At 33.0% G+C, this 25,001-nt stretch overlaps 1 protein-coding gene across 1 annotated transcript; it reads left to right on the top strand.

Moving 5' to 3' along the window:
- The first annotated feature begins 11,781 nt into the window (after positions 1-11,781).
- On the top strand, positions 11,782-21,365 carry LOC108782464 (calmodulin-lysine N-methyltransferase). The gene is made up of 2 exons (XM_018550744.1): positions 11,782-13,495; positions 20,971-21,365. Exons 1-2 carry the CDS (start codon positions 12,842-12,844, stop codon positions 21,322-21,324), a joined length of 1,008 nt encoding a protein of 335 aa, XP_018406246.1. The 5' UTR covers positions 11,782-12,841; the 3' UTR covers positions 21,325-21,365.
- Positions 21,366-25,001: the final 3,636 nt, after the last annotated feature.

The following is a 25,001-nucleotide window of genomic DNA, read 5'->3' as shown; positions in this document are numbered from 1 at the left end:
CTAATAGATCATTCAAGGTGCAAATTCAAAATGAACATACATACATATAAGTAAAACAGATTACAATTTGCATATTACAGTTTTCTAAAAAATTTCTGCAATATTTTATTCTTAGTGCACAAAATATAAAAGTCGGTTATTGAGATTTGATTTGAAATTTATTTAATTTATACTAGCCCGTGCAATGAAAAATAATTGCTTGTAATTCCAGAGTACCAATCTGTTAATGACTCGGAAAAAGAACATGGCGGTCTGCTCTCAAAAGACTGATGAGTTTTTCGTTGTTCACTTAGAAGTAATGTCGAAGCTTGTACGGAGTAATTTTTTCGACACTTGAAGTACGAAAAGTATTACTTCTAAATAATGAATAATAAGATTAGATTAGAATAAAATAAAGATCCACCGCATTTTCAAAAGCTACATATACGATAATGATGTGAACACATTATGTTGAAATGCCTTTTTCTTATGTACAGAAAAATTCTTATTACGACATTTGAAGTGCGAAAGGTATTACATTTGAATAGTAAGATTAGATTAGAATAAAATAAGGACCCACTTATATTTTCAAAGCTCCAAACGATAACGATGTGAACACACAAAATTATGTTGTAGTTCCTTTTACTTATATCATTCTCAACAATACCAATCGAGGCTTGCTGTCATTAATGCGAATATTTAAATCAATCTTCCAAACACTATTACATTTTGTACTTGCACCGTAAGAATGATGTCACTTTTTTTTCAGAGTTAATTGATAAATTTCTTATCTATGCTATAATACAAATAACTCAAAACCGGAAGTTCAAACAAAAATTAGAAATTCGACTAAAGAAAGTGTTTTGTCCTTCGGGTTAAGATCGGTGAGGAACGGAACGTTGAAATGATATATAGACGATATATTAAACAGAGTACTATATTTTTTCTTTTAAATACACGAACGAAGTATCCGGTTCGGAGAATCGTACAGGAGTCTTCCCAGAGCGATCTTGCTATTTACGCGCGCGCTATCCGCGAGTCCCCGGTGGGGATACATATGACACGGCGGAATCGGAGCATTTTGCCGATAATAAAGAATCGACTTCTTAATATTTAGGAGCGCCGTGAGATGTCATCCTGAGACGCAATTAGTATATATGCATATGAAATATACAACAGCTCTTCTCTCTGTAAATTTAAGCTAGACGCAACAAATAATAAAAAACAATAAATTCAAAAATTAAATATTTTTTTCTTTTTTTAAATAATGACAAATAATTCCCGTATCGTTCTGGCGGTTTTCTATTTCGTTGTGGTCGGCCCTCAACGCTCGCATTCTGATTTCGCTCGCTAATTGTCTTTATGCTTAATATAGGAGTTTGTGGAACCTCGGCTTCACCAGCTTCCCCTTCCTCGGATTCGGCTATCAAAGAGTTTTCACGGGAGCATTTCGAACTGTCAGAATCGAAGTTTTGGGGTAAATGTTCAGTTTGATCGTTATTTTCCGCAGTAACACACTCTTTCGTAGTATCTATTGGACCATTGTGATCCATATCACTAAGGTTGCTTGTATAGTTTGCAATTTGATTCCCTATCTTTTTCATTTGATTAATGTGCCGCTTCCAGATTCTACCATCATCTAATTTGATTTCATAATATAATTTACCTAATCTTGCATTTATATTTCCAAAGCGCCATTTAGTGCTTTTGTTTAGGTATTCTCTTATCGCAACTCTTTCGCCCCTTTTAAAAATTTTTAATATTTTATCATTTTCTATTCTTTGCTCATTATTTATTTTTGGAAACATTAAGTCCAACCTGCTTCTTATCTTCCTACTAAACATCGCTTCTGCGGACGATTTATTTAACTCCGGGTGTGGAGTTAGTCTATAATTGAACAGAAATTTTTGCAGATTAGTCTTAATATTACCATTTGTAATATCTAATTTACGCAGTGCTTGTTTTAGAGTTTGAACAAAACGTTCTGCCAAGCCATTCATGGCTGGATGATAAGGTGCTGTACCCTTATGGTTAATACCATTGTTTTTAAGAAAATTTTGGAATTCTGCTGTAAAAGTGCGACCATTATCCGTTACTACCGTTTGCGGTAAGCCAAAACTAGCAAAAATCTCTCTACATTTATCTATAGTTTCATGTGCGGACATATTCTTCATAATGTGCACTTCCGGCCATTTAGTGTACGCGTCTACTAAAACTAGTAATATGTGTCCCATAAACGGACCAGCAAAGTCTATATGTACACGCTCAAACGGTAATGATGCCGCCTCCCAATGGTGTTTCACTTTACAATTTGGATTGTTACTAAACATAATGCATGCTTTACAATTCTTAGTTACTTCTTCAATGTCTTTATCAATTTTTTGGCCACCAACAAAAATTTCTGCTTAATTGTTTTATTCTTACCGTGCCAAAATGACCCGAATGTAATTCTTTTAATACTTTGTTTCTTAAACTTTTAGGAATCATTACTCTTTCTCTTTTAAAAACTATTTCATCTTGTAATGTGAATTCACATAAAGTTTCATGTCAAAATATTTCTCCTACAAGACAATAATATTATCTATATATATCAGGTGTCTTAGACCACCCGTACACCCTTTTTATCTCCGCAGGATGAGTTTCAATCGAAAATGTGTTCAAACTAAAATTGTGGGGTTCCAAAAGATCTACTTATTGGTTATATCAGTTTGACCTTGGGTGGCTTTGCTAAGGTCAGATCAAGGTCACATTGATTTTTTTTAAATGGAACATCCTAATTTTTATTCTAGAATCTAATAGCCGATGTTAAGAGCTTTCCAAACCCTATAAGTATCTTTCGATTAAGTAAATCTCGAGTTATGAAGATTAGAAGTTACAGTACCGCCGGCATTAGCATTGCTCAAGGTGTATCGCGTGGAGGTTGCCCGGTCGGATTTACACCGCGTGTGCGTGCGTGCGTGCGTGCGTGCGTGCGTGCGTGCGTGCGTGTGTGTGTGTGTGTGTGTGTGTGTGTCGCAACAGAGATAAGAACCCCAAGGTTCGTCACGACTGTAGTATTTTTTGACTCCAAACCCTCTCTGCTGTGTGTGTAAGTTTGCACGCGCACGTCTACATACATATGTAAGTACACGTATATGTAAGTACACAAAACAAAACTTTTGACAGAAAAAACTAATGAACTAATTGTAAGTGCTCTTGATAAAGAAATAATGTCACTGATGTCATTAACATACGATTAAAAAGCTTGTACAATTTTTTATGTTAACTTGCAGTATTTAAGTTTTCTTTAAGGATTTGAAATTTTAGTTATGTTAAAAAGCTAACGTAAACTTAGAGATTTAAAGTGCTTTACTAAAAACATCGAAATTTTAAAGTTGTCTGTTCTTTTGTTTTATATAAGAAAATTCTATGTCACTTATGAACAAGTGAGTAAAATAAATGTTATTTTATATTTTTGTGATTTTTCTTTCAAATATGTTAACTTCTATTGAAATTTTAATAAACAGTACATAGTTTCGATAAAAAAGAAACTGTATTCATTGATTTATGTTCCTTATATTTTAAGTACAGTAGCAAAAAGAGGAAAGAGGAAGAGGAAAAGAATCATGTTCATACATAAAAGGAAAAGACAAAAAATATTATTAACTTAACAATAAAATGCAATGTCAGCAACATTAATAGTAATTTAATTACACTGTTACGTTAAATTGCTCAATCAACAAAATATTTAACAATTTTCAAATCAGGATAAAAATACAAAAAACATTTCAAAATATGTATTATTGAAAGTCAGGGAAGATCATAAAATTTTATTTGTAAATTAGGAAAATGTCGGAATTTTAGGATGAAAAATTTGTGGCAACTCTGGTAAAAAGTAACTTCATTAATTTATTATTAATAGAGTTATATAATAACTCAATTTATTATGATGCTTATATATATAATAGAATGGTTATTTAAAACTAATGAGAGAACAGGGCTACGAGCCATAGATTCATTAAAATCTTTAATTTTATTTATTCTAATATATTGCGAAGAATATCACGTAATGTTGGCGTTTCGTCCCGGTTTCCAATACTGGACTCATCAGTAAGGTATTGTAATGGAAGCCTACCTTAGACGCCTGTTTTCGTAATTAAATCGAGATTCTATATATACAGATATACGCGTATCAAAGCACTTGCGAGAATCTTAGCGAATATCTATAGACCTCTGATGGCGGGTCGACGTAGTAATATTCTTCGCAATATATTATTCAAAGTAATATATGTATATGTATTCCCTTCCCCCCCCCCAAAAATTTAAGTTTACAACTTAAATTTTAAGAATGGTTATTGTTATTTTTAACAATCTGCAATCTCTCATAAGAATTTCCAGATTAAATGTCAATCGATATTATTCTTTCTTTTTATTTTCTTGTATTCTTATAGAAATTATATACTGTTGTTGTATTATGAATCTGTGATTACTTGAATATTTACTCCCTAAATTTTTTAAAATATTATAAAATCTCACTCTAAAAAGTGAAAATTGAGCGAGTTTTGAAAAAGAGTGGTTCAATTTTTGATCTTTAAGTGAGATTTACTCTAAAAGTTTTAGAAAGTTGCTTCACGACTAGTGGTCTATCGATTGTTTTTTTATAATAATAATTATAATATCTTTTTGAATAATTTTATATTTCAGTTTTGATTTTTAGTTTTTTTGAAAAAAAAATTATATAATTACAATATTAGGTACATCGACCGACCGACTCCATTCAAAACGGTATGACCGTTAAAAATTTGATTCTGTTATAATTACAACGAGATCGATTCGACGCGCCGTGACAGAAAATATAGGAACAATATCTCTTCGCGATGTATAAATATCTTTCCGAATTCCAAAAAACCTCGTAAATAATTAACAAGCTTACTATCTAGAGAGCAGGGATGAGAATTTAATGGACGTAGTTCAACTATACAAGTAGTGACGTTTTGATGCGTGCCTCGACAAGATAAATCGCTAATGGACCCAGAAACCTGAGACATCTGCAATAATATAACGAAGGTGTGAAGAATCTCCCATCTGTAATCGTAGGAATATGCTTAATACTTTTTTTCGGTATCATCTTTCCAACGAACAATTTCATCCCGCCTTTATCTTCTCGCGAAAGTGAAAGATCCTTTATGTTAATTATTTAACATTGTTAATTTTCAGTATTTATAAGATGGTTTGTCTTATAATCACCTCATAAGTCTAAATCCACCTTGCTTTAAGAGATTGAAGCTGTAAAGCCATAAAGATATCGATCAATTAGTTGATTATTTTTCTCATATTCGATTATGATTGGTCGATTTCTTACGGTTTTACTCACGACCTCTTAAAACAAGATTGTGAACCTAGACATAAGGAGAAAGAATAACGTCTGAGTGAATGCACAAATAACTTATCTTCAGAGTAAATTTTCGAAGTTCTCCTGTCTCGGCGATATGCTTCCGAGGAAATTGAATTCCGCTCGTATTAGCCAGGTTCAGTAAGTGTAAGTCGGAAATGATACATAACTGCTGATTGCCCCTAACTTATTCCGAAATAGTCCAGTCAAATTGTCGGCGTTCCTATACATCACCTTGCAAAAATTCCTCTAAATGATTTTTTTTTGGGGGGTTGTTTGGGAGGTCAAGAAAAGCTTAACTCTAAGTTTCCGTATCGATCGAGGTTGTGCGAACGCCGCCATCTTGAAAAAACCGAAAAAATCGTATTTTTGCAATAACTCGGCTTCTAATGAAGTTATATGGACGTATAATAGCTCATTTTTTAGCCTTTTTTGCCCTCTACAATTTATGTCCCATAAGTTTTTTGTCTACGATGATCATTTATCGAGAAATTTGGAAAAAAAGATGAAAAATTGTTTAAAAAATTTGTAAATTGATCGTAAATCGCTTATATCTCGTTTCCTTTGAAATTTATCGAAAAAATGCTATGTATAAAACTTGTTGCATTTTTCAAGATCTATAATTTAAGAGGTCATACGTTGCGTTACGATTGAAAGCTTGTCCTACAGAGCGACGTAAAGACGGCGCACAGTGTTGCGGAATCTAAAAAAAGTGGCCATAAATCTTATTTTTGTTATTTTTGGTTCAATACACATTAGAAATATACTGTTGTTTTTAAACTTATTTTAATTCATATTTATATCTTACTTATTTGCTTTTTTACTTTTTGTTTTAGTAACTTTATTATGTCCTGCACATGTATTTTGCTATGAGAAAGTTAGCTGTGCGCTATTTAACGGAATATTTACATATTCTTATTACATATCATTTACATATTATTAACTAATATATTTTAAAAATAATATTTTACTTTCTTAAAAATTAATAATATTTCGTCACTTGAATAATAATAATACAATGTAGGCGGCTATCATGAGAAAGAACTGTCTTTCATATGGTTGTTCTTTGTATGGTTGTTCTTAATATATAATCGTTGTAAAAAAAATAAAACAAATATATACTTGAAAATTGACGAAAGCGAGATAGAAAGTTTTAATGCAGTTTAGTGCAGCGACAAAGCATAAATCAATAGTTTCAAATAAATCAAAAATTAACATTGAATAAAATTAATTTGCAGTTGAAATGAACACTTTTCTTTATGCAGATTTGAATGAAGAATATATTTTTTCATTTTTAATTTTTTAATTTTTTTGTTTTCCTTATTTTATAATTTTTTAAATTTTATTTATACTTTATATTATTATTTTTTATAATATATTATCGTATTTATCTTCAATTGTTACATCTGCTAATAATTGTAAACCGTAAACCGTAAAAACTGTAAACCGTGTTACCTATCGAACTCTGTTTAGAAAATCTCATATCTTTGTAATCGCTGGGTATCGCTCTTTCTACTTTTGTGTGAGGATACATAAATATTCTATCTTTGTTTTGGCAAAAAAACAAAGAGGTGCGAAGAGGTGCATTTTTTTAATGGCATGACAAATATAATTCAATATACAAAAAACGTGTACTTCTTGCAAATTTTATTTATAGTAGATTTCAGAAACTTTTCAATTAAACGTTTGTTAAAAATAAAACTAGACAAATAGAATGTTAGATTAAAAAAATGATTTTAATGATAAAAACTTTTTGATGGAGTATTAGAAGAATCATTTTAATGATTATGCGCATGTTATTTTTCATTTCGCAATACATGTACATTTGCGTCAACTTATTTCCATAATACAATAAAATTTTATTAAACTGTTACTCTAAAATTGATTAATTTGAATCTTTTTTTGGAAGAATATTTATAAGGAGAACCGAAAATTCGGAGTTTAATTTTTTCTAATTTTGGCCACATTTTTCTATTTTCGCAACACTGTGCGGAGGGTCGGCGCGAGCCTTCAGACGGCACATGCTGCAGAGTGTGCGCGCGCGTGTGTATGTGCGTGCGTGCGTGCGTGCGTGCGTGCGTGCGTGCGTGCGTGTTCTCTGAAAGACTACGAAGGTATATAAATTATTATTTATAAGCAATATGCATAAGCTGAAATAAGTAATAAATTGATTGTATATTGCCTGAATGCTCGCGCCCACCCGCCGTCTTTGCGTCGCTCTGTAGGACGATCTTTCAATCGTAATGCAACGTGTGACCACTTCAATTAAAGCTCTTGAAAAATGCTATAAGTTTTATACAATGCATTTTTTCGATAAATTTCGAAGGAAACGAGATATAAGCGATTTAAGATCAATTTACAAATTTTTTAAACTACTTTTCATATTTTTTTCCAAATTTCTCGATAAATGTTCATTGTAGACAAAAAAACTTATGGGACATAAATTGCAGAGCGCAAAAAAAGCTAAAAAATGAGCTATTATACGACTATATAACTTCATTAGAAGCCGAGTTATTGCAAATACGATTTTTTCGGTTTTTTCAAGATGGCGGCGTTCACACAACCTCGATCGATACGGAAACTTAGAGTTAAGCTTTTCTTGACCTCCCAAACAACCCCCAAGAGGAAAATCATTTAGGGGATTTTTTACAAGGTGAAATGACAATTTGACTGGACTAAAAGTGCAATTTTTCCCCTCCTTTAATAATCTCCTACGACGAATGTCTCCATTTTTATAGGATTAATTGAAATTCATAGTTTTCTGTGCGATTGTCGTATTCTATTATTACCTTTAATATAAATTGCATCCGTTTTGTTAATAATTTTAAACTAAAGTATATTGCGAAGAAAACGTAGCTTTTTTAACACACATATATCGTAGCTATATTTGTTTGTTCCGACTGTCATAATTTTGGCTTTCTTCCAAATTTTGTCACAGCGAAGAATTATTGAATTCTCTGTCAACTTTCTTCTCTGATTTTATCCGTCGAATAATGGAGAACACCTAAATGCCTCCAATCATAAAAATATACCAGGTGATGCATTGATTAATTAAATTATTTCACTTGTGCTGTTTTCTGCATCGGTTATATTGAATTAAGATACTAACAAACAAAATGCATATACATTCCTTTATTATTCACATTTTACTTTATTATTCACATTTATACAAAGTGAAATTCCCATGACATTGAATCGCTGTAGAAGATATTAATACACAATGTTTCCAATGTTGTGCTTTTAACTGAATGTGGCAGGGGAATTGTTTAAATTACAAATTCTGGATAGTGCGCACACGCGCGCGTTGCATTTATTTAATAAATTATTCACACGTATATCGGTGCTAGAAATTGATAGTCAAATGAAATGTGATATGTAATAGCACATATTTCTTCTTAACAGTAGAAAAATATTATTCTACTGTTAAGAAAAATGATTATTTAGTTTACTTTTTTTAAGGCAACGATTATTTTTAATAGAAAATGTTTTCTTGATAACATTAAATTTATTTATTATATACTTAAAAAAAATTTATTATCATGTACTCAAAACAAGAATTTATTTTCTGTTAAAAAATATTATAAAATTTCAAAAATCGACTTTATTTATAATATAATAATATAATAAGTAAATCTCGAATTTATTTTAATTTAATAATATTGATTGAATCGTTAAACTTTAAATAATATTTAGAATATATTGAAAAAAATTACATTATATTTATTATTTAAACTATACCAAAAACCGTATGTATTGTTGATGATGAAAATAAATGTGTAGCGGATCTAGAATTCCACCATTTTGATTGAAACTACGATCACGATTACGCGATGTGCGAAATCGATTACCAGAGAGAAGTGATTAACGGATGTGCTTTTCGTCACTCATCCGGAAACTTAAGCCAAGATTTAAACATTAATTTCTTGTCAGCACGAGCGCGCGCGCTTAATATCTACACCTTGGCACGAGACGCGCAAAGCGTACTGGCTACTAGATCTTCAGTAGCGATGTTGAAACCAGGCTTATGACACGCTCGGATAAGCCGGCCGTGTATTATAACGGCATTTAATACCGCTCATTGTTCTTTTCCCCCGGTCTTTATTATAATAATAGATCCGATATATCTGAAGGGAGCGCAGAGTACCACGTGTTTGAGTTACCATCGTTTCTTAATCGTGGCAGGATCAAGGCACCGGATAGAAACTAAGGCTGATACAAATGATCCGACGTGGAAGCTTACGATAGCTGTAAGACTTTGAATTTAAAATAAAGATAAGTAGTAAAGGACTCTTATTTTTCAAATAAAAACACGATAAACAAAGGACGTATATATAAGAGTCGGTTATAAATATTTATATACTTTGAATTTATTACATAAAATGTTTAAAAATGTTAACGCGCATGAATTATGAATCTCTAATGTGTATCAGAAGACACGGTAGTGTCTCCGGCCATGTTCAAAAACTACTAGTTAATATATGAAGGATTAATAATAATAGACACTACAAGTCTCTTATCCCGAGCCACCAAAATCCATTTTTGGGGGGTGCATAACTTCTAAAATATAAAAAATTTTGAATCGAACGTTATATGTCCTGAAAGGCGGCATCGCCACGAGTAATTTGAACCAAAAGAATTTAAAATCGGTCAAACCATTTTGGAGATACAAGCGGTCGAAAAGTGATGACTTTGAAAAATTAAGAAACGTCTCCTTCTCCGTCTGTCTGTCTGTATGTATGTCCGTCTGTCCGAAATTATAACTTTTTAACATCCCCTCTCACCTTTCATTCACACCTCCACTATCTTCGACCCACCGGACCTTCTCCCCCCGCCCTTAAAATCATATCATAAAAATGAAAAATTCAAGCCATGTTCAAAAAAAGATACTCAAAAATTTAAACCTTTTTATCTAATAATAATATATTACCACGAAAAATAACTGATATACTATTAATTAAAGGTATCAGTTCAAAGTGAACATACATAAAGTGTATGTAACTTTCGGCCGATTTTCGAATCATCTCCGCCTTCCGCTGTCCCCCTCACCCTTGAGACATTTGATCTGCGCGCGGGACGGTGAGAGGAACAGCGGAAGGCGGAGATGATTCAAAAATCGGCCGAAAGTTACATACACTTTATGTATGTTCACTTTGAACTGATACCTTTAATTAATAGTATATCAGTTACTTTTCGTGGTAATATAACTAATATATTATTATTAGATAATGTTTGTTATCATTAGCAACCCTACGCAATTAAAGCTTCGTAACTAGAACGCGTATCGAACATTCTCGCTCTCGGTATTCTATCATCGACAAGTTATAGCACTGGTAGCTATAATAGATTGATGAGACAAGGAGCGCGCGTCGTGAAAATAGGAAATAAAACTTACGATACGATCGTAGGCGGCAATAAGAAATAATTATATCATCGAGCACGTGCCAGTCAATGTTGTGAATGTCATTTATTATATTTTAATATAGCGTATTAAATATTATTAGAATAATTAATACGTTAAACAGGGCGAAATAAGAATCAAATTACAATTGAAAATCTAAATCTGATAATTTATTCTAATATATTGCAAAGAATATCACGTAATTTTTGGCGTTTTGTCCCGGCTTCCACTACTGGACTCATCAGTAAGGCATTGTAGTGAAAACCTACCTTATACGCCTTGGTAAATTATTAAATCGAGATTCTATATAAAGAGATATACGCGTGTCTCAGCACTTACGAGAATTTGCGAATATCGATAGACCTCTGATGATGAGTTGACGTAGTAATATTCTTCGCAATATTTATCCAAAGTAAGAAATAACGTTCTATTAATATATGTACTCCCCCCAAATTGCGTGCCGAACAATTGTCGGTCTTGCAACGCAACTCTAATAATCTGAAATGTTCCCCCTCCCTAAATATTATTAGTACACCGAATAAAATTTGCTAAAAATTTATATAGACACAGATCTGAAAATAATTTTGTTTAACTCATTCAGATAATTAAGCAGGACGCAGTTTAAATTGCCATCAACATTTGAGTGCTTTACACAATTATTTTTTTTACATAATGTTTACTCCCGACTGCTGCCAACCGAAAAATGAGAAGAATATACGTTTTCCTACATATATAATTATATGTTTAATGATTTAACTATATATATAGATCTGCAAAAATAATTTAGATGATTAAAATAATTATGTATAGAACGTTTAAATGTTGATGAATGTAAGTTGCGTCCTGCTTAATTATTTTTAATGATTCAAATAAAATTATTTTTGGATCTGTGTTTACCTAAATTTTTAAATACTTTAGCAAAACCGTTTTTTTTTTTTGTAGTTTAACATACGAAATGTTCGCAAATGATTACTTTCTGCATATAATAAAAAAAAGCGAAAACGATAATAAAACAACAATTTAATACAAAAAGGCTACGAACCATAGAAGTTATTTTAATAACAAAAATTTGTACTTAAAAATAATAATTAAACACAGATATTTCGACCTACATATGAAACCATTATAACATGGAGCAATAATATTTCACGTTTCTTCCGCGATAGCCCTCGTTTGAATGACAAATCTCCAAGAGTTCACCAGCATAAATCATCATATTTTTCCTCAAGAAGTTTCGATGAATTTCGACGTATGCCGTTCAATAGCGACGCGATCCAGCAATACGGATTGCAGACTCGCTATTGAAGTCACTATCGAGCTTTGAATCTTAGAAAGCTCAGGCTAATTTGGAACCGTGTGTATGTAGCTCGTATGAGACCAACGCGCATCTTTACGAAAGCGCGATAAACACGCACGAGGAACACGATGTCTTGGGAATACCCGCGGAGATGGTGCGAAAGGTAAACGGAGGAGAACCAGCGCGAGGAAGAGGGAACGAAGAGAGAAGTCGCGCAGGCGCTGATCCAACGTGTGGAGAACGCTCATCGTCCGCGTGGCGCGAGTTAGAACTTGACTTGGTGCTTTTAGTCTTGTTCCATCCCTTCGTCCATCCTCGTCCTTGCCGGGCGAGAGCAGTCCTCGAAGCGGAGTATCGTCAGAAAAGAAATATGAATTCGGTGCCTGGACCGATTGCGGCAAAAAGGATGCGGAGCCGACGAGGATTCCGCCCGATTTGCCGACTGAACCGGCAAATTATTCGCCAGCGATGAAGAGGAACACGCGTCGCCTCCATGTGCCTTTCACGAGTTTGCAGCAGCGTGGTGAAGTGAAAGTTCATTAACGAAGTCTCCAATAAAAGCCTGAAATCATAAAAAAAAAAAAAAAAAAAACGAAATTCTTTGACTAGAAGATTGCCTTTCCGGTGAACATCTACACATGTGATTGTACACAATCGAAAATTGATACTTAAATCAAGGAGAAATAATAAGAAATAATCTTTCTTCTAAAATATAAAATTTTATAATCTGAGAAGAATATCTGTGGAGAGAAACTGTACATGTTATTGAGCATCGATCGATGTATCTGATTGCAATATGTCGCAAGAGATTTTTTCCGGTAGGAAGACTCTCTCAGTCGAGACGAATGATCCTTGCAATTCAAAGAGGAGTACTCGCGCTTTACGTCGATGGCGCATTCTAGCCAGAGCGCTGACAGGCTCACCAGAGCCGATCGGCAGCGAGTCTGACGAGGAGGTGTCAGTAAGACGATTCACCAGTTTTGGTCTGCTGAAGTGCGCGTTGTTGGAGAACATGCTGGCGGACGGCGAGTTCAGCTGGTGTGAATACTCGACTCAGCTGGACGGTCGATCATACAACGTGCAGATACGTCGGATAAGCAAATGCTTCACAGTGAGCGAGCTGATCGGTTTCAACAATACTGGCAATGTGTGCGTGTGGCCGTCCGAGGAGTGTCTGGCCTACTATCTATTGAGGAATCACGGCCTCTGCCGGAATCGAAACGTCCTTGAACTCGGTGGTGGCATGAGTTGTCTGGCCGGTGTACTCGCCGCCAAATACTGCAATCCTAGCACCATCACCCTCACGGACGGTAACGTGACCAGCGTTGACAACGTGCGTTGCATCGTCGCCAGAAATGACATGACACATCTGGTAGAGTGCGGAGTCGTTCAGTGGGCCCAAGCCGCCAGGGCTCTTCGACAGACGATGATCAACGGTAACCGCATTAAGGTGAATGCTTAAATTCGAGTTTGAGAGAGCGGGTGATAACCCGATGTTATTCTCAAAGATATAATGATTAAAATAGCATATTGCAACTATTGCATTGATTGTGAGAAAAATGATTTTATGATATGTGATTTATATTAAAGAAACTTTCTTATTATTAAATAAGTAAGTATAGGACTCTTATTCTCAAACATAAATAGAAATTAAAAAGACAAATTAAGAGTCAAACATTAAAAATTTCTTTAATCACATAGTAAAAAGATAAAATAAATTAATATAAATTAACATGAAAAACAAGATTTCTTATTATAGATGAAAAACAATTTCTTATTATTCTTTAAGTTAAAAATTTTGTTGTTCTAATTAAAATATTTTTAAATTAAAAAGTAAGAAAGTTTTTGTAAGTCACACCATATCATACAAAACATTTCTCTCAATGTAGAGTCGGTGAACAGGCGAGAATTAATAGAAATAACATTAAGAGGATTCTTCAATCGTTGAAGAGACTCGATAGGTCACAGGAATCGCATCTTGAGTTTCACTAACACAATTTCAATAGTTTCCAGATATTCTATAAAAATTTATTTTAATTTAGGTCGCAAAAGTATTACACTATTTCGCCTTTGAAGTTGTATGTCATAAATACATTTTAACTCACCATCTTTATTTCTCCAACATGGAAACGTATTTCCATTGCTTTTTAATATACTGTATTCGATGTGATTTCTATGAACAAAGAATTGCGGGCGCGTAATAAAAACATAAAAAAGCATATCCTCAAAGCAATATTGAAACGTGACGGGGATGCTTTAACAATGGTACACAGTTACATAAAGGCTAGAAATTAAATATTGAAAATGTTAATGAGAAAAACATTTTTTATCACGGCACAGACATTAACGTTTATATTAAATAAAAACCTGTTCGTAGTATATTACTACGAACTCCTACTTAGAAAAATTAAATTATCGTAAATTCGTTACAATAATAAGAAATATTATGCGTTGGAATTTTCCCAATGAAACATCTATTTTGTTTTTGAGCTCTCAAATTCCCGGTAATATATACGGGTCTTACAATTTATTAGATAAATATATCTTGGAAGTACGAGAAAGCTAAACATTTGCAATTACATACATTTTAAGGATCTGCTGGTTTTTTGAGAATCGAAGGGTTTGCTTCTACTTTGCTAATGTATAGAATTCAGCCTGGTCGCCGACCCTGCGATCGAATAATGCGTCTCGTAAACTCCGATCGCGACGTGATTCGCATCTGTTACTAGGACGATAGTGACGAGTTTGCTAACTGTAATCGACGACGGATCATCGGATATCGACACGCCCGGTTTCGCGGTTGCACGTTCCAACAGCAATGCGCTGTTCGTTGGCACGATCAATGAGTCATTGCGATAATTACAAGCCGATAAATAGAAATTGAGGCTTTGTCAAGGAAGCGTAATACAGTCGGGAAAAATAAATAGAGGAACTATGAGTGGTCGCGATCGAAGAATGGTTCGTACTTTCGCGATAATAGAGTTGGCGTTTTTGAAGAAATTTTCCCGAAGTCAGAAAAGTTTAAGGACAGGAGAGATTCTGAGAGTTTGGCAAAACGATAAGTCTCTCCCTAAATCTGAGTCAGTGAATAATCAAGAATTATCAGTTTTAAATATGCCATTGGTAATTAATAAATGTACAGTGTAATTCAACTAAAAAATCAATGATGTGGAATTCTTAATTTTGCTTTAGTAGATAAGTATATGCATTCAATTTATATTAGAACTGACGTGTACGTAACAGTATTTTATAATTATACTTATAATGCACAAACTTTCTTTTTCGGTTAAACTTCACTGATTACAGTGAACTAATAATCAATGATATCCACTGATTCAGATTTAAAGAGCTGATTTTTTTTCCTAATTTATGCTGCATATGAAATATGCTATCATCATGAAAAAGGCATCATGAAAGAACGTATCTCTTGCGAGGCACGTCCTAGAGTCACGTAACAATGACTTATCGTAGTATATTTCGAGATGTCGTACTATCACAATGTGATTGTCACTGCTTATTTATGGGATATTTTAGAAAATATATACTATGGCGGAAATACAATACTATGCTATATTTGAATTTTTTGGTAAAAATTTAACTCAGATTTTTTAGATTAATATCGGAAATTAATTTTAATAAACTTAAGGCTTTTCACAGATCAACATTTTTATCTACGTATTTTTTAATGCTTTTAATTTTTATAAACTTGCAGAGAAAAGGGCATTAGGAGTTAAGCGCAGATAACTTTACGCAAATGCTAATATATAAGTTTTGTTTATTATATATTAGCATTTGCGTAAAGTTATTTGCGCTTGACTCCTAGTGTCCCTTTCTCTAAGTTTACATTTGATCTATACAGGAGTTTTTGTTATTTAAGATTATTAAACGCTTTAATTTTTACGTTATATTGCTAGCATATTCTGATGTTGCTAATCTTTTAAGAGAGATAACGCCACTCTAGAGCTTGAAAAAAAAGATATTTTTTTGATCATTTTTTACGGAGATATATTGAAGAAAATGGGAAATCTGTTTATAGGAGTTTATTATACGTGTTCTGAAATACAGTAGGATCTCTTTATACTCACATGCTCGAGACCAAATGTGAAAATAAAGAAGTTATCTTAGTTCCGTCCCAAAGCAGGACTGTAAGCAGCCTTCTTAAGTACATATGTAGCACTCACCGAGAAAAATGTTTTAATAACTATTTATTTTGTTAAGATATGATTATAACAAAAGATTTCTTACTTTATTAATAAGAAAGCTTTTGACACACAACTTGACGAGATACTATATTTTCTTGCCACATTTTTAATTTTTGATCCGGAAGCAATCTTCTCAATTCTCTGTTGCTTATTGTTTATTATTATACACTTCCTCTTCATGTTTACACTTAAAAATAATTAAGCAACTAACAATTAAGCAATAGTACATGTGTAACAGTGGGGGATAGTTGTTTACAGCGCGGGACGGGCGCGAGCGCACGAGCGAAGCGAGTGCGTACGCGCGCCCATGTCGACCTATAACAAATACGCCCCCACTCGCTACACATAGAATTTTTCATTACAAGTGCTCGTCGTAATGTGCCTATACCGAAACGTTTTTGCGTAGAAGAGCGGGGTTAGAGAAATAACTCAACGGCTTGAGGTATTGGCTATTTCCTGCACGCAAAAGCGTTGAGGTATAGGGCACATTACGTGCACGCGTAATGAAAAATAATTTATATATAAGTGATAGGTTATCCCCAAAAGTTACAATTGAGCATAAAAAACCTGGGTGCGTCTAAGTAGATAACTGTGGATTGTTTTCTGCGCAAGCAGTTGTCATGGAGACGCGTCACGTAGGTTACAAACGTGTGCTTATACGGAGGTTGACTGTAAACTATTGGGAGATCGTGACTATGATATAAAGAGGTACTACTGTATATAAAAAATTTTTATATTAACATTTTTAAACAAAATGGCGGTTACATGACATGAAACTCAAAACCACTTCTCGCCGAAGGGGCTACACGAAAAAGTTTCTTTCACAATTTTCAATCTGGAACAAAAGCCAAAATTTTTTTAAAACTATATATGATTGGTTACAGAAGTACGTAGGGGGTTTGGAAAATATTGAATTTTGAAAAAATAGTGCTTATCTAAAAAAAATTTATTTTATCAGATATAGTAAAAAAATTTCACCATAAATTGTTTATAACAAAAAAAGTTGATAAACTATCAAAAAAACCCTCACTTCTGTGTAAAATCTAATTACGATGCTATTGTCCAAATTTGGAATGAATCGGTCTAATTGTTCTAATTTTGTTTCCGGCAAACTCGAAAAACGTTGTTATGAGAAAACGCGTTTAAAATTTTACGTATTAAAAAAGTATAATTTTTTTATGTATCTCTAGTCGGTAATGCCTGCGCTGTAGATTTCACCTTCTATATTCAACTCATTCTCCTGCTCTGCGTCTTTTCTGGGCAATTTTAACGATGCCCTTGGCCTCTTTTGCATCCGATAGCGAGCGCTCTGAAAACTTGACACTGCGAGCATCGGTCTCCAAACAGTAACAATTTGGTCCAATGGTCAAGCTCAAGAGTTTCATAACTTGCATTATACTTGAAAATCCATTATTGTATATGCACACAGCTAAATTTGCAACTGTGTCAATTTTGTACAATTTTACCGCTAGAAATAGATTTTGGAGCCATCGACTATACGATAGCGTTGAAACGCATTTTCTTAATGGTCTGAGGTTTCACTAATACTTTTCTGAATTAATATATTACCTATGCCATCTACAGGTACACTGAAAACTTTCCTTTTCGTTATCTCATTTGGTAAGACCATTACAATAGCTAGAAATTCGGAGCGTCCCATCCATCAGATTATAGACCGAGCGGTGACGCACCATAAAGGTTGTTTCGGTTTCAAAATAAGTACTTAAAAATTTTTCCGCTCTACAGGACCAAGTGTACCTCATTTTTAAGATTAAAGCATCTTTAAATGCAAAAAAAGAATTCGATTTTATGAAAATCTTCTATTCTAGAAAATTCTAGAGTGACGTTACCCCTTAATATTTTCAAGTAAAACATTAAAAAATGTAAAAGCTCAAGCTAGAAAATATATATTTAATGTCCTGTGTGTTCTTCTCGATATATACTGCAAGAACAGTCATATGAAAGAATTCCCACGTGGTCTTTGCGACGTCCGGTTCAGATTGTATAAACGCACTATTCGGATATTTTCGGCTAAAGTACCTCAGCTTCATTTCCGGTAGTCTTTATAATGTAACCTTTGTGTTTTTTCGGTAGCTCACAACGTTCCGCGCAATTGGTATTTTTTTGTAGAAAATTTCAGCTTGATTGGGACCAATGAGATTTTCACTAGCCAACCAGAATCGAAGATCATTCGATCGATAGATTGAGATTAATTGCAAAAACGACCATTTGACTATTTATGTGAAAATCACCGTCGAATTTATCTGAAAAGTTCTGTCGACATTGAAAAATCGAACGTCTTTTTAACATACCTGCGATTTTTGCGATAGAGTTCTGTAGATTTTTCTTTAATTTGATACACGGAAGAGTATTGATTTCATTTGATATATCCTCCGTGGAACTCAAATAATAAACTATGGGAACGATAGTTATTATACTTTTATTGGTTAAGTCGAAACATTTCGCGAATAAACTTGATGGAGATATAGGTGCAGGTAATCATTTACAGTTTACTTCGATGTTGTATAATATTTCACCGTCTTTTATATTAGACACATCGAGGCACATGGGCCATCTCTTGTTGGGGTACCATGGGTCATTACTAACAGCGTTTAGAACAATTTGCGTAGCTGCAGAACCGTATATGCATAAAAAATTATATAATCGTATTTTACGAGTGTCTATGATAAAAATATAATTAGATAAATCTCTTTATATGTATATATATAGTTATGTATAACCTATGCAAATTAGTCTGGATAGATTTTCATCGGTTTAGATTAGGTTTAGATTAGGTTAAGTTTTCGTGATAAAATTGGGCAATACAAATTCTTTTATATTCTTTCAGAAAATACGATAAAAATTATTAGAGAATATAAAAGAAGTCTAAAGATACATATGTATCTAACCCATGGTACTCCGGGCATGGGGTAAAAATTCAAATAGTAAAAAATACATTAAAATGTAAGATTTTTAGTCTCAATTTTTTTATATAATTAAGAAATAATGTATATTTTAAAATTTATATTGAACATTTTTCACAAATATTAACTTGTTTTTTATATAAATAAAAAATTCTTTTCAATTTTTATTTAAAAAAGAAGTTAATAATTATAAAATATGTTCAATAAATCATAAAGTATACATATACCTTAATTATATTAAAAAATTGAAACTAAAAATCTTACATTTTAATGTATATTTTTTACTATTTGAATTTTTGACTCATGGTGCCTCAATCTCCCTTACATATGATAAAATTTTACTACATACGTTAAAATCTCTATAGTTTTAAAGGATCGGAAAAACCGAATTTTTCCAATTTTTCCGCAGTCCAATTTTTTTAGTTTTTTCCCAAAGGTGGAAAAATTAATTGGAAAAATTCATGCGTGTTCGTAAAATATCTATACCATAGGGTACAGCCGACAGTGGGGTAATTTGGATAAGTTAACAGAAATTATATTTTGAAATGATATTAAAGGTTTAGGTCGCATAATGTATTCTGTTAAACATATATAAAACACAAAATATAGGTTGCGTTTAGCAGAAAAAGTAGCTTTTGATGTAAAATTCTTAAACATGATTGGTTTACACATTTAGATCTAATAAGAGAAAGAACTAGACCTAAGAGGAAGACCAATCATATTAATAATTAAAGAATCTTACAACACAGTTGCAAAGCTGCTTTCTCTGCTAAACGCTGCCATAGTTTTATATTGCACCAATAGTGTATGTTCTGTATATTTGATTGAATACAGTATGCGACTCCAATCTTTACATACAATTTCTGTTAATTTATCCAAATTTCCCTGCTGTACGCCCTTCGTTATGCACTAGAGGAAGGTTAGATTAGGTTTTACTATAAAAATAGATAGAAAACTAAAAATTTTAATAAAAATATGATTACATAATTTTCTGAATCACATTAATTTGATGAAGGATACACTAAAAATGAAATAGTATGTCATTTTGATAGCAAAATTTTTCCCCCAAAAATCGGGTTTTTTCCAGCAATTTGAAAAAAGCGATTTTTTTAAAACTATATCTAAATTACATAAGTTATAATTTTGTTGAAATATCAAATAATATGTAGAACACTCAAGTTGGTTGCTCAGAGATGTATTAACAATTTTTTGCAGCTCATCATGCTTGAATTACCTACCTAATTATTATTTCATACATATAATAGTCCAACAATATATTATTATATTTTCTGTATCTAGCTAAATTTTTAAATACACTAAAATATCGTTCTTTCCGTGCAGTAAATTATAATACTTTTTTCTGAATCGATATATTTTGCATGTCTATAACACCAATTACTTCTGGATTACATATAACAACGTTATATAACTTTCTTTTGATTTTTTTAAATAGTTTTAAAGAAACGAAGAGATTACTAAAAAAAATTACTTTAAAATTTCGACAGATTGTTTTATCTAGTAAAACCGTTTTTTATACGTCACAAGAAACGATTATAACTTCTCGAGCTACTTCTTTTACATTTATACAAAATTTCAGATTCTCTCGATTATAAAGTTGCCAAACTTCTCCTGTAAGTATCTCTCGCAAATGTACTAAGCCAATCTTTCGTTCTTCGGATTTTATGATTTCAATCAGAGCAATATGCGTATACTCGAAGTTGAGATTTGCGACATTGACTCGTTCTTGTTTCAATCGCCAGATTGAAATCTGGACTCTTCATTATGATTTCTCGATGTAGACCCGGACGACCGACGAAAATATTCGACTGCCATCGGGTCTTTACGATGTGATCCTGAGCGCTGACTGCCTTTTCTTTGACGACGCTCGTCTGGATCTGGTGGAGACGATCTATGGCTGGCTAACCGACGACGGGGTCGCCCTGATAATGGCACCCAAACGTGGCACGACATTCCAGAAATTCGCTGAGGCGTCGATCAAACGTGGCTTTATAGCGCGCCAGACAGAACGGTACGATGACACAGTGTGGTCGAGGCATCTGGAGCTGCTGAAGAATAGTTCGGAGTATTGTCCGGATCTACATTATCCGGTACTGCTGGAGCTCACTAAGCAAAAAAAAACGCCACCCGGATGATCAACGAGGACGACGAAGACAACCGGTCAGACGAAAGTCTCAGCGAGGAATGAAAATATGTCTGTGAACATGTTCTTCTTTTTGAATATGTACACTCTTTCTTTATGTCTGTACGCGCAATAAAATTATTCCGGAAGGGAATGAATGTATTACTTCCGAGTGAAGATGCGCGTTCGCTGTAATGGGATATAAAGATACATAAAGCTGCCTTTATGTCATCCAGCAATGTCAAGGTCAATTTTTTATTAGTGCATCTGATGAAACGTTTAGCAGTCACATCCACTCGCGGATCGATCTTCCACTCGTACGTATCGTTCCACATCATCGCTGCTATCGGAAAAGTTCAATAAGGAATGTATTATGTGCAACATGCGAGAATTGCTTGGCGATCTCTTTTGAACGTGCCTAGTCTTCCCTCCTCCTCGTTAATTAACCCATGAATGTTTTGTGATACCCGATTTTATGAATTAATGCGTATCCAAAAATACAAATGTTACGCTCTAAATTCTTTAGAATAAAATCTCACTCTAAAGAATGAAAATTAAGCTAATGTAGAAAAAGAATGGCTCAATTTTTAATCCTTGAAACTTTACTCTTCGGAGATTGACTCTAAAATGTTTCAGAAAATAATTATGTCCGTGCTTTTAACGTCTCGTATATTTATTTGAACTGAACTACGTATGATCAATTTGGTAGATGTACAATATTTATTTAAAGCGTGTCTTGTAGTGCGAATATTTGCTGCAAATATACGCGGAATGGTGAAGCGAGTCATAATCCTTCGCTTTGAATTAGTTTAAAATATCGTAGAGACTCCACAGATATTATTTGCAGGTGAAATTTCTGGCACCACTTTGCATGCGCCACATATCAAGAAATAAGAAGTGAATTTCACCGGTAAATATTATAAAATGTTTCGAATTATTGAATTCTACGATGAGGAAGAATGTCGAACTTAGGTTAATATTCATAGTCGATTTCTTTTTTACTTAGATGATGCTTTAAGACCTTAGAAATAAGGTACAAAAGGTCTTATAGCGAAGAAAAATTTCTAAGTATCATTTTTGAAAGATTAAAGCGTCGTATTTTTCGGTAATATGTGTAGCTTTTGCGAAGGGGTCCTTCCGAAAATAATAAAGGAATTAGTTACGTACGACTTGATCATCTCTAAAATTGGCTAAGAAGAATCAGGAAGAAAAGAACATCGACGAGGAAGGCCTATTGTACTATGTTGCAGGCATCGCAGATTAGCCTTTATGAATTTTTTCCAAAAATGTAACGAAAGAAATAAAAAAATATATTTTAGATCTTTGTTGTATCATATGTACGTACATTAAAATGTGAAAAATGTTTTTTTATAGTTATTTTGTTACAAAATGGCGGCGCTATAGCTCTGCAATAGTAACGTCTTCTCATGGTCAATGCTCTGCGGCTGGAATGATAACTCCGGCAATTTTTAACCTAGAACAAAAAACCAAAAATTTTTTTAATTTAGAAAAAAGCTAGAGAGTCGTACGGAAATTGTAATACACCGTTTTTTGAAAAAATAATACGAATTTGAAATAAATGTTATATTTAAATGGTAAAAAAATGTTTACATAAAAAAATATGCAACATAAAAAAAATCGGTACATCTTTCTCTAGAGAATGCAATTTTGAAGCTACTGTTAAGATTTCAAGTAAATTGGTCAAGATTTGTGGGAGTTATGTTTCCGGCCAACTTGAAAGAAGTGATTTCGAGAAAAATGCATTTAAAGTAACAATCAGCGATAGAAATGTTACCTTTAATCTGCGATGCCTGCAACATAGTACAATAGGCCTTCCTCGTTAATGTTCTTTTCTTCTTGATTCTTCTTAGCCGATTTTAGAGATGATCAAATCGCACGTAACTAATTTCTTTATTATTTTCAGAAGGACCCCTTCGCAAAAGCTACAAATCTTATCGAAAAGTACGACGCTTTAAACTTCCAAAAATGACACTGAGAAATTTTTATAATTTCGCTATAAGACCTTTTGTACCTTATTTCTAAGATTTTAAAGCATTATTTAAACAAAAAAGAAAAAAACGATTTTTTGAAAATTCTAGAGTGGCTTTACCCTTAAGTAAGCCTAAGATATTAATACGATTCTGGTTTGTCACATTTTAAAATTGTACTTAAGATTTTAAATGTGTAGAAACTGACTATGATTATCAGCCCTAAAGTTATCTGTAAAATATTTATGTCATGATGTACATCGAACGATAAAGATTGTATTACAGAAAATAGGATTTTAATAAGACAAAGTTTTCGAGGATTAATCGTTGATTTAATAATTCATTGACGTTAATCTTCGAAGAAACGTATTCATAAGTTATGAGTTCTTCCAGAATAGATCGTATAGTGTCCATTACGTCTCATATATTTTTCATCTGATGTTAAAACGTTCTTGATAGAAACCTTTCTTAGATGTACCTGATTTTATATCGAACCTAGTAGAAACGTCAGAAAGACGATCGAGTTCGAACTAAAATGTCGTTTATAATACGGAGGGGGGGAGGGGGTAACGCGATACTGGTAATTTTATCAATCATCAATTAAACGTCGATAGTAACTAGATAACTCGAGCAATCTTTTGAATTCCTCGTTATTGTTTGCAACCAGTAGGACCAATTGTATAGACCGAGTAATATTTAGATACAGTCTACCATAACTGATAGACTGCGAAGTCATTTCCAGCAAATTCTATTCGTCGCAAAACTGCACTAAAAAGACATCTCCATATTCATGAATAAGAAAGAGAATATAATTCGTTTAATGCTATTTGGGTTCAAAACTGAAGCGAAATCTCTGACAGGAGCGAAATATTGACATTTACTGATTCAGCGGTCCGTTCAGAATCCAACGTTGGATTCGAACATTAATGAAACATCAATTGTTATGATTGTTATTATAAACAGAGACATAGTTGCAGGATAAATTTAAGAATTCCAGACGAATTCTTACGCAAGTCGATTTTGCCTTATTTATATTACATAAATTGTAGTAATTTATTTATTTATTTATTTAGATGCGTTTATATCCTTATGACGAAGGAATTCTCGAATATTTTTAAGCATCTCCGAACGCGTTATGAATCTATTACCTCAAAGGACCAATATTTATAGGTACAGTTAAGTCTAGTCAGAATTACCAAATGTACTTCCATTATTGAATATCTTCTTATATATATAAAAGTTAAGTGTCCATAAAATCTCTTTATTGGTGTAGAAACAGATTATAATAAGTTAAAAAGTTTAGTTACAGGAAATGTCATTATATATGTATATGGAAAAATTTTCCTAAATATCTAAAAATTTAGCTAGATGCTGAATCTGAAAATCCAAAAATAACACAAGCCTACAAAAAAAATATCCTGTACTCTGATGGAAACCAAAATATTTTTATGTATGACATAAAAATAGGACTATCCTGGGCAAATTTTCAATCTAGAACAAAAAAATGGTTCAAAAACTTTGAAATTTACTTTTATTTATATATTCTAAGACCATTGGCAAAAACTTGTGGTTACACCTAGATTATATGTTTCCCGAGTTGAGAAATATTAGCTATGTATACGCCGTATCTACGTTTTCTACACTCTTTGCATAACTTGTAACGATGAACTGTGACAAGTAAACCTACAGAAGTATCACTCAC

The sequence above is a fragment of the Cyphomyrmex costatus genome, unplaced genomic scaffold, assembly GCF_001594065.2.
Source record: "Cyphomyrmex costatus isolate MS0001 unplaced genomic scaffold, Ccosl1.0 scaffold1270, whole genome shotgun sequence".
Lineage (NCBI taxonomy): Eukaryota > Metazoa > Arthropoda > Insecta > Hymenoptera > Formicidae > Cyphomyrmex > Cyphomyrmex costatus.
This window is presented reverse-complemented; position numbering and strand designations above follow the sequence as displayed.

Excerpts from the sequence above, each read along its gene's own strand:
- LOC108782464 (XM_018550744.1), top strand. The coding sequence starts at position 12,842 with ATGTCGCAAGAGATTTTTTCCGGTAGGAAGACTCTCTCAGTCGAGACG. Across the intron at positions 13,496-20,970 it reads TCAACGGTAACCGCATTAAG|ACCCGGACGACCGACGAAAA; the intron begins GTGAATGCTTAA and ends TTCTCGATGTAG.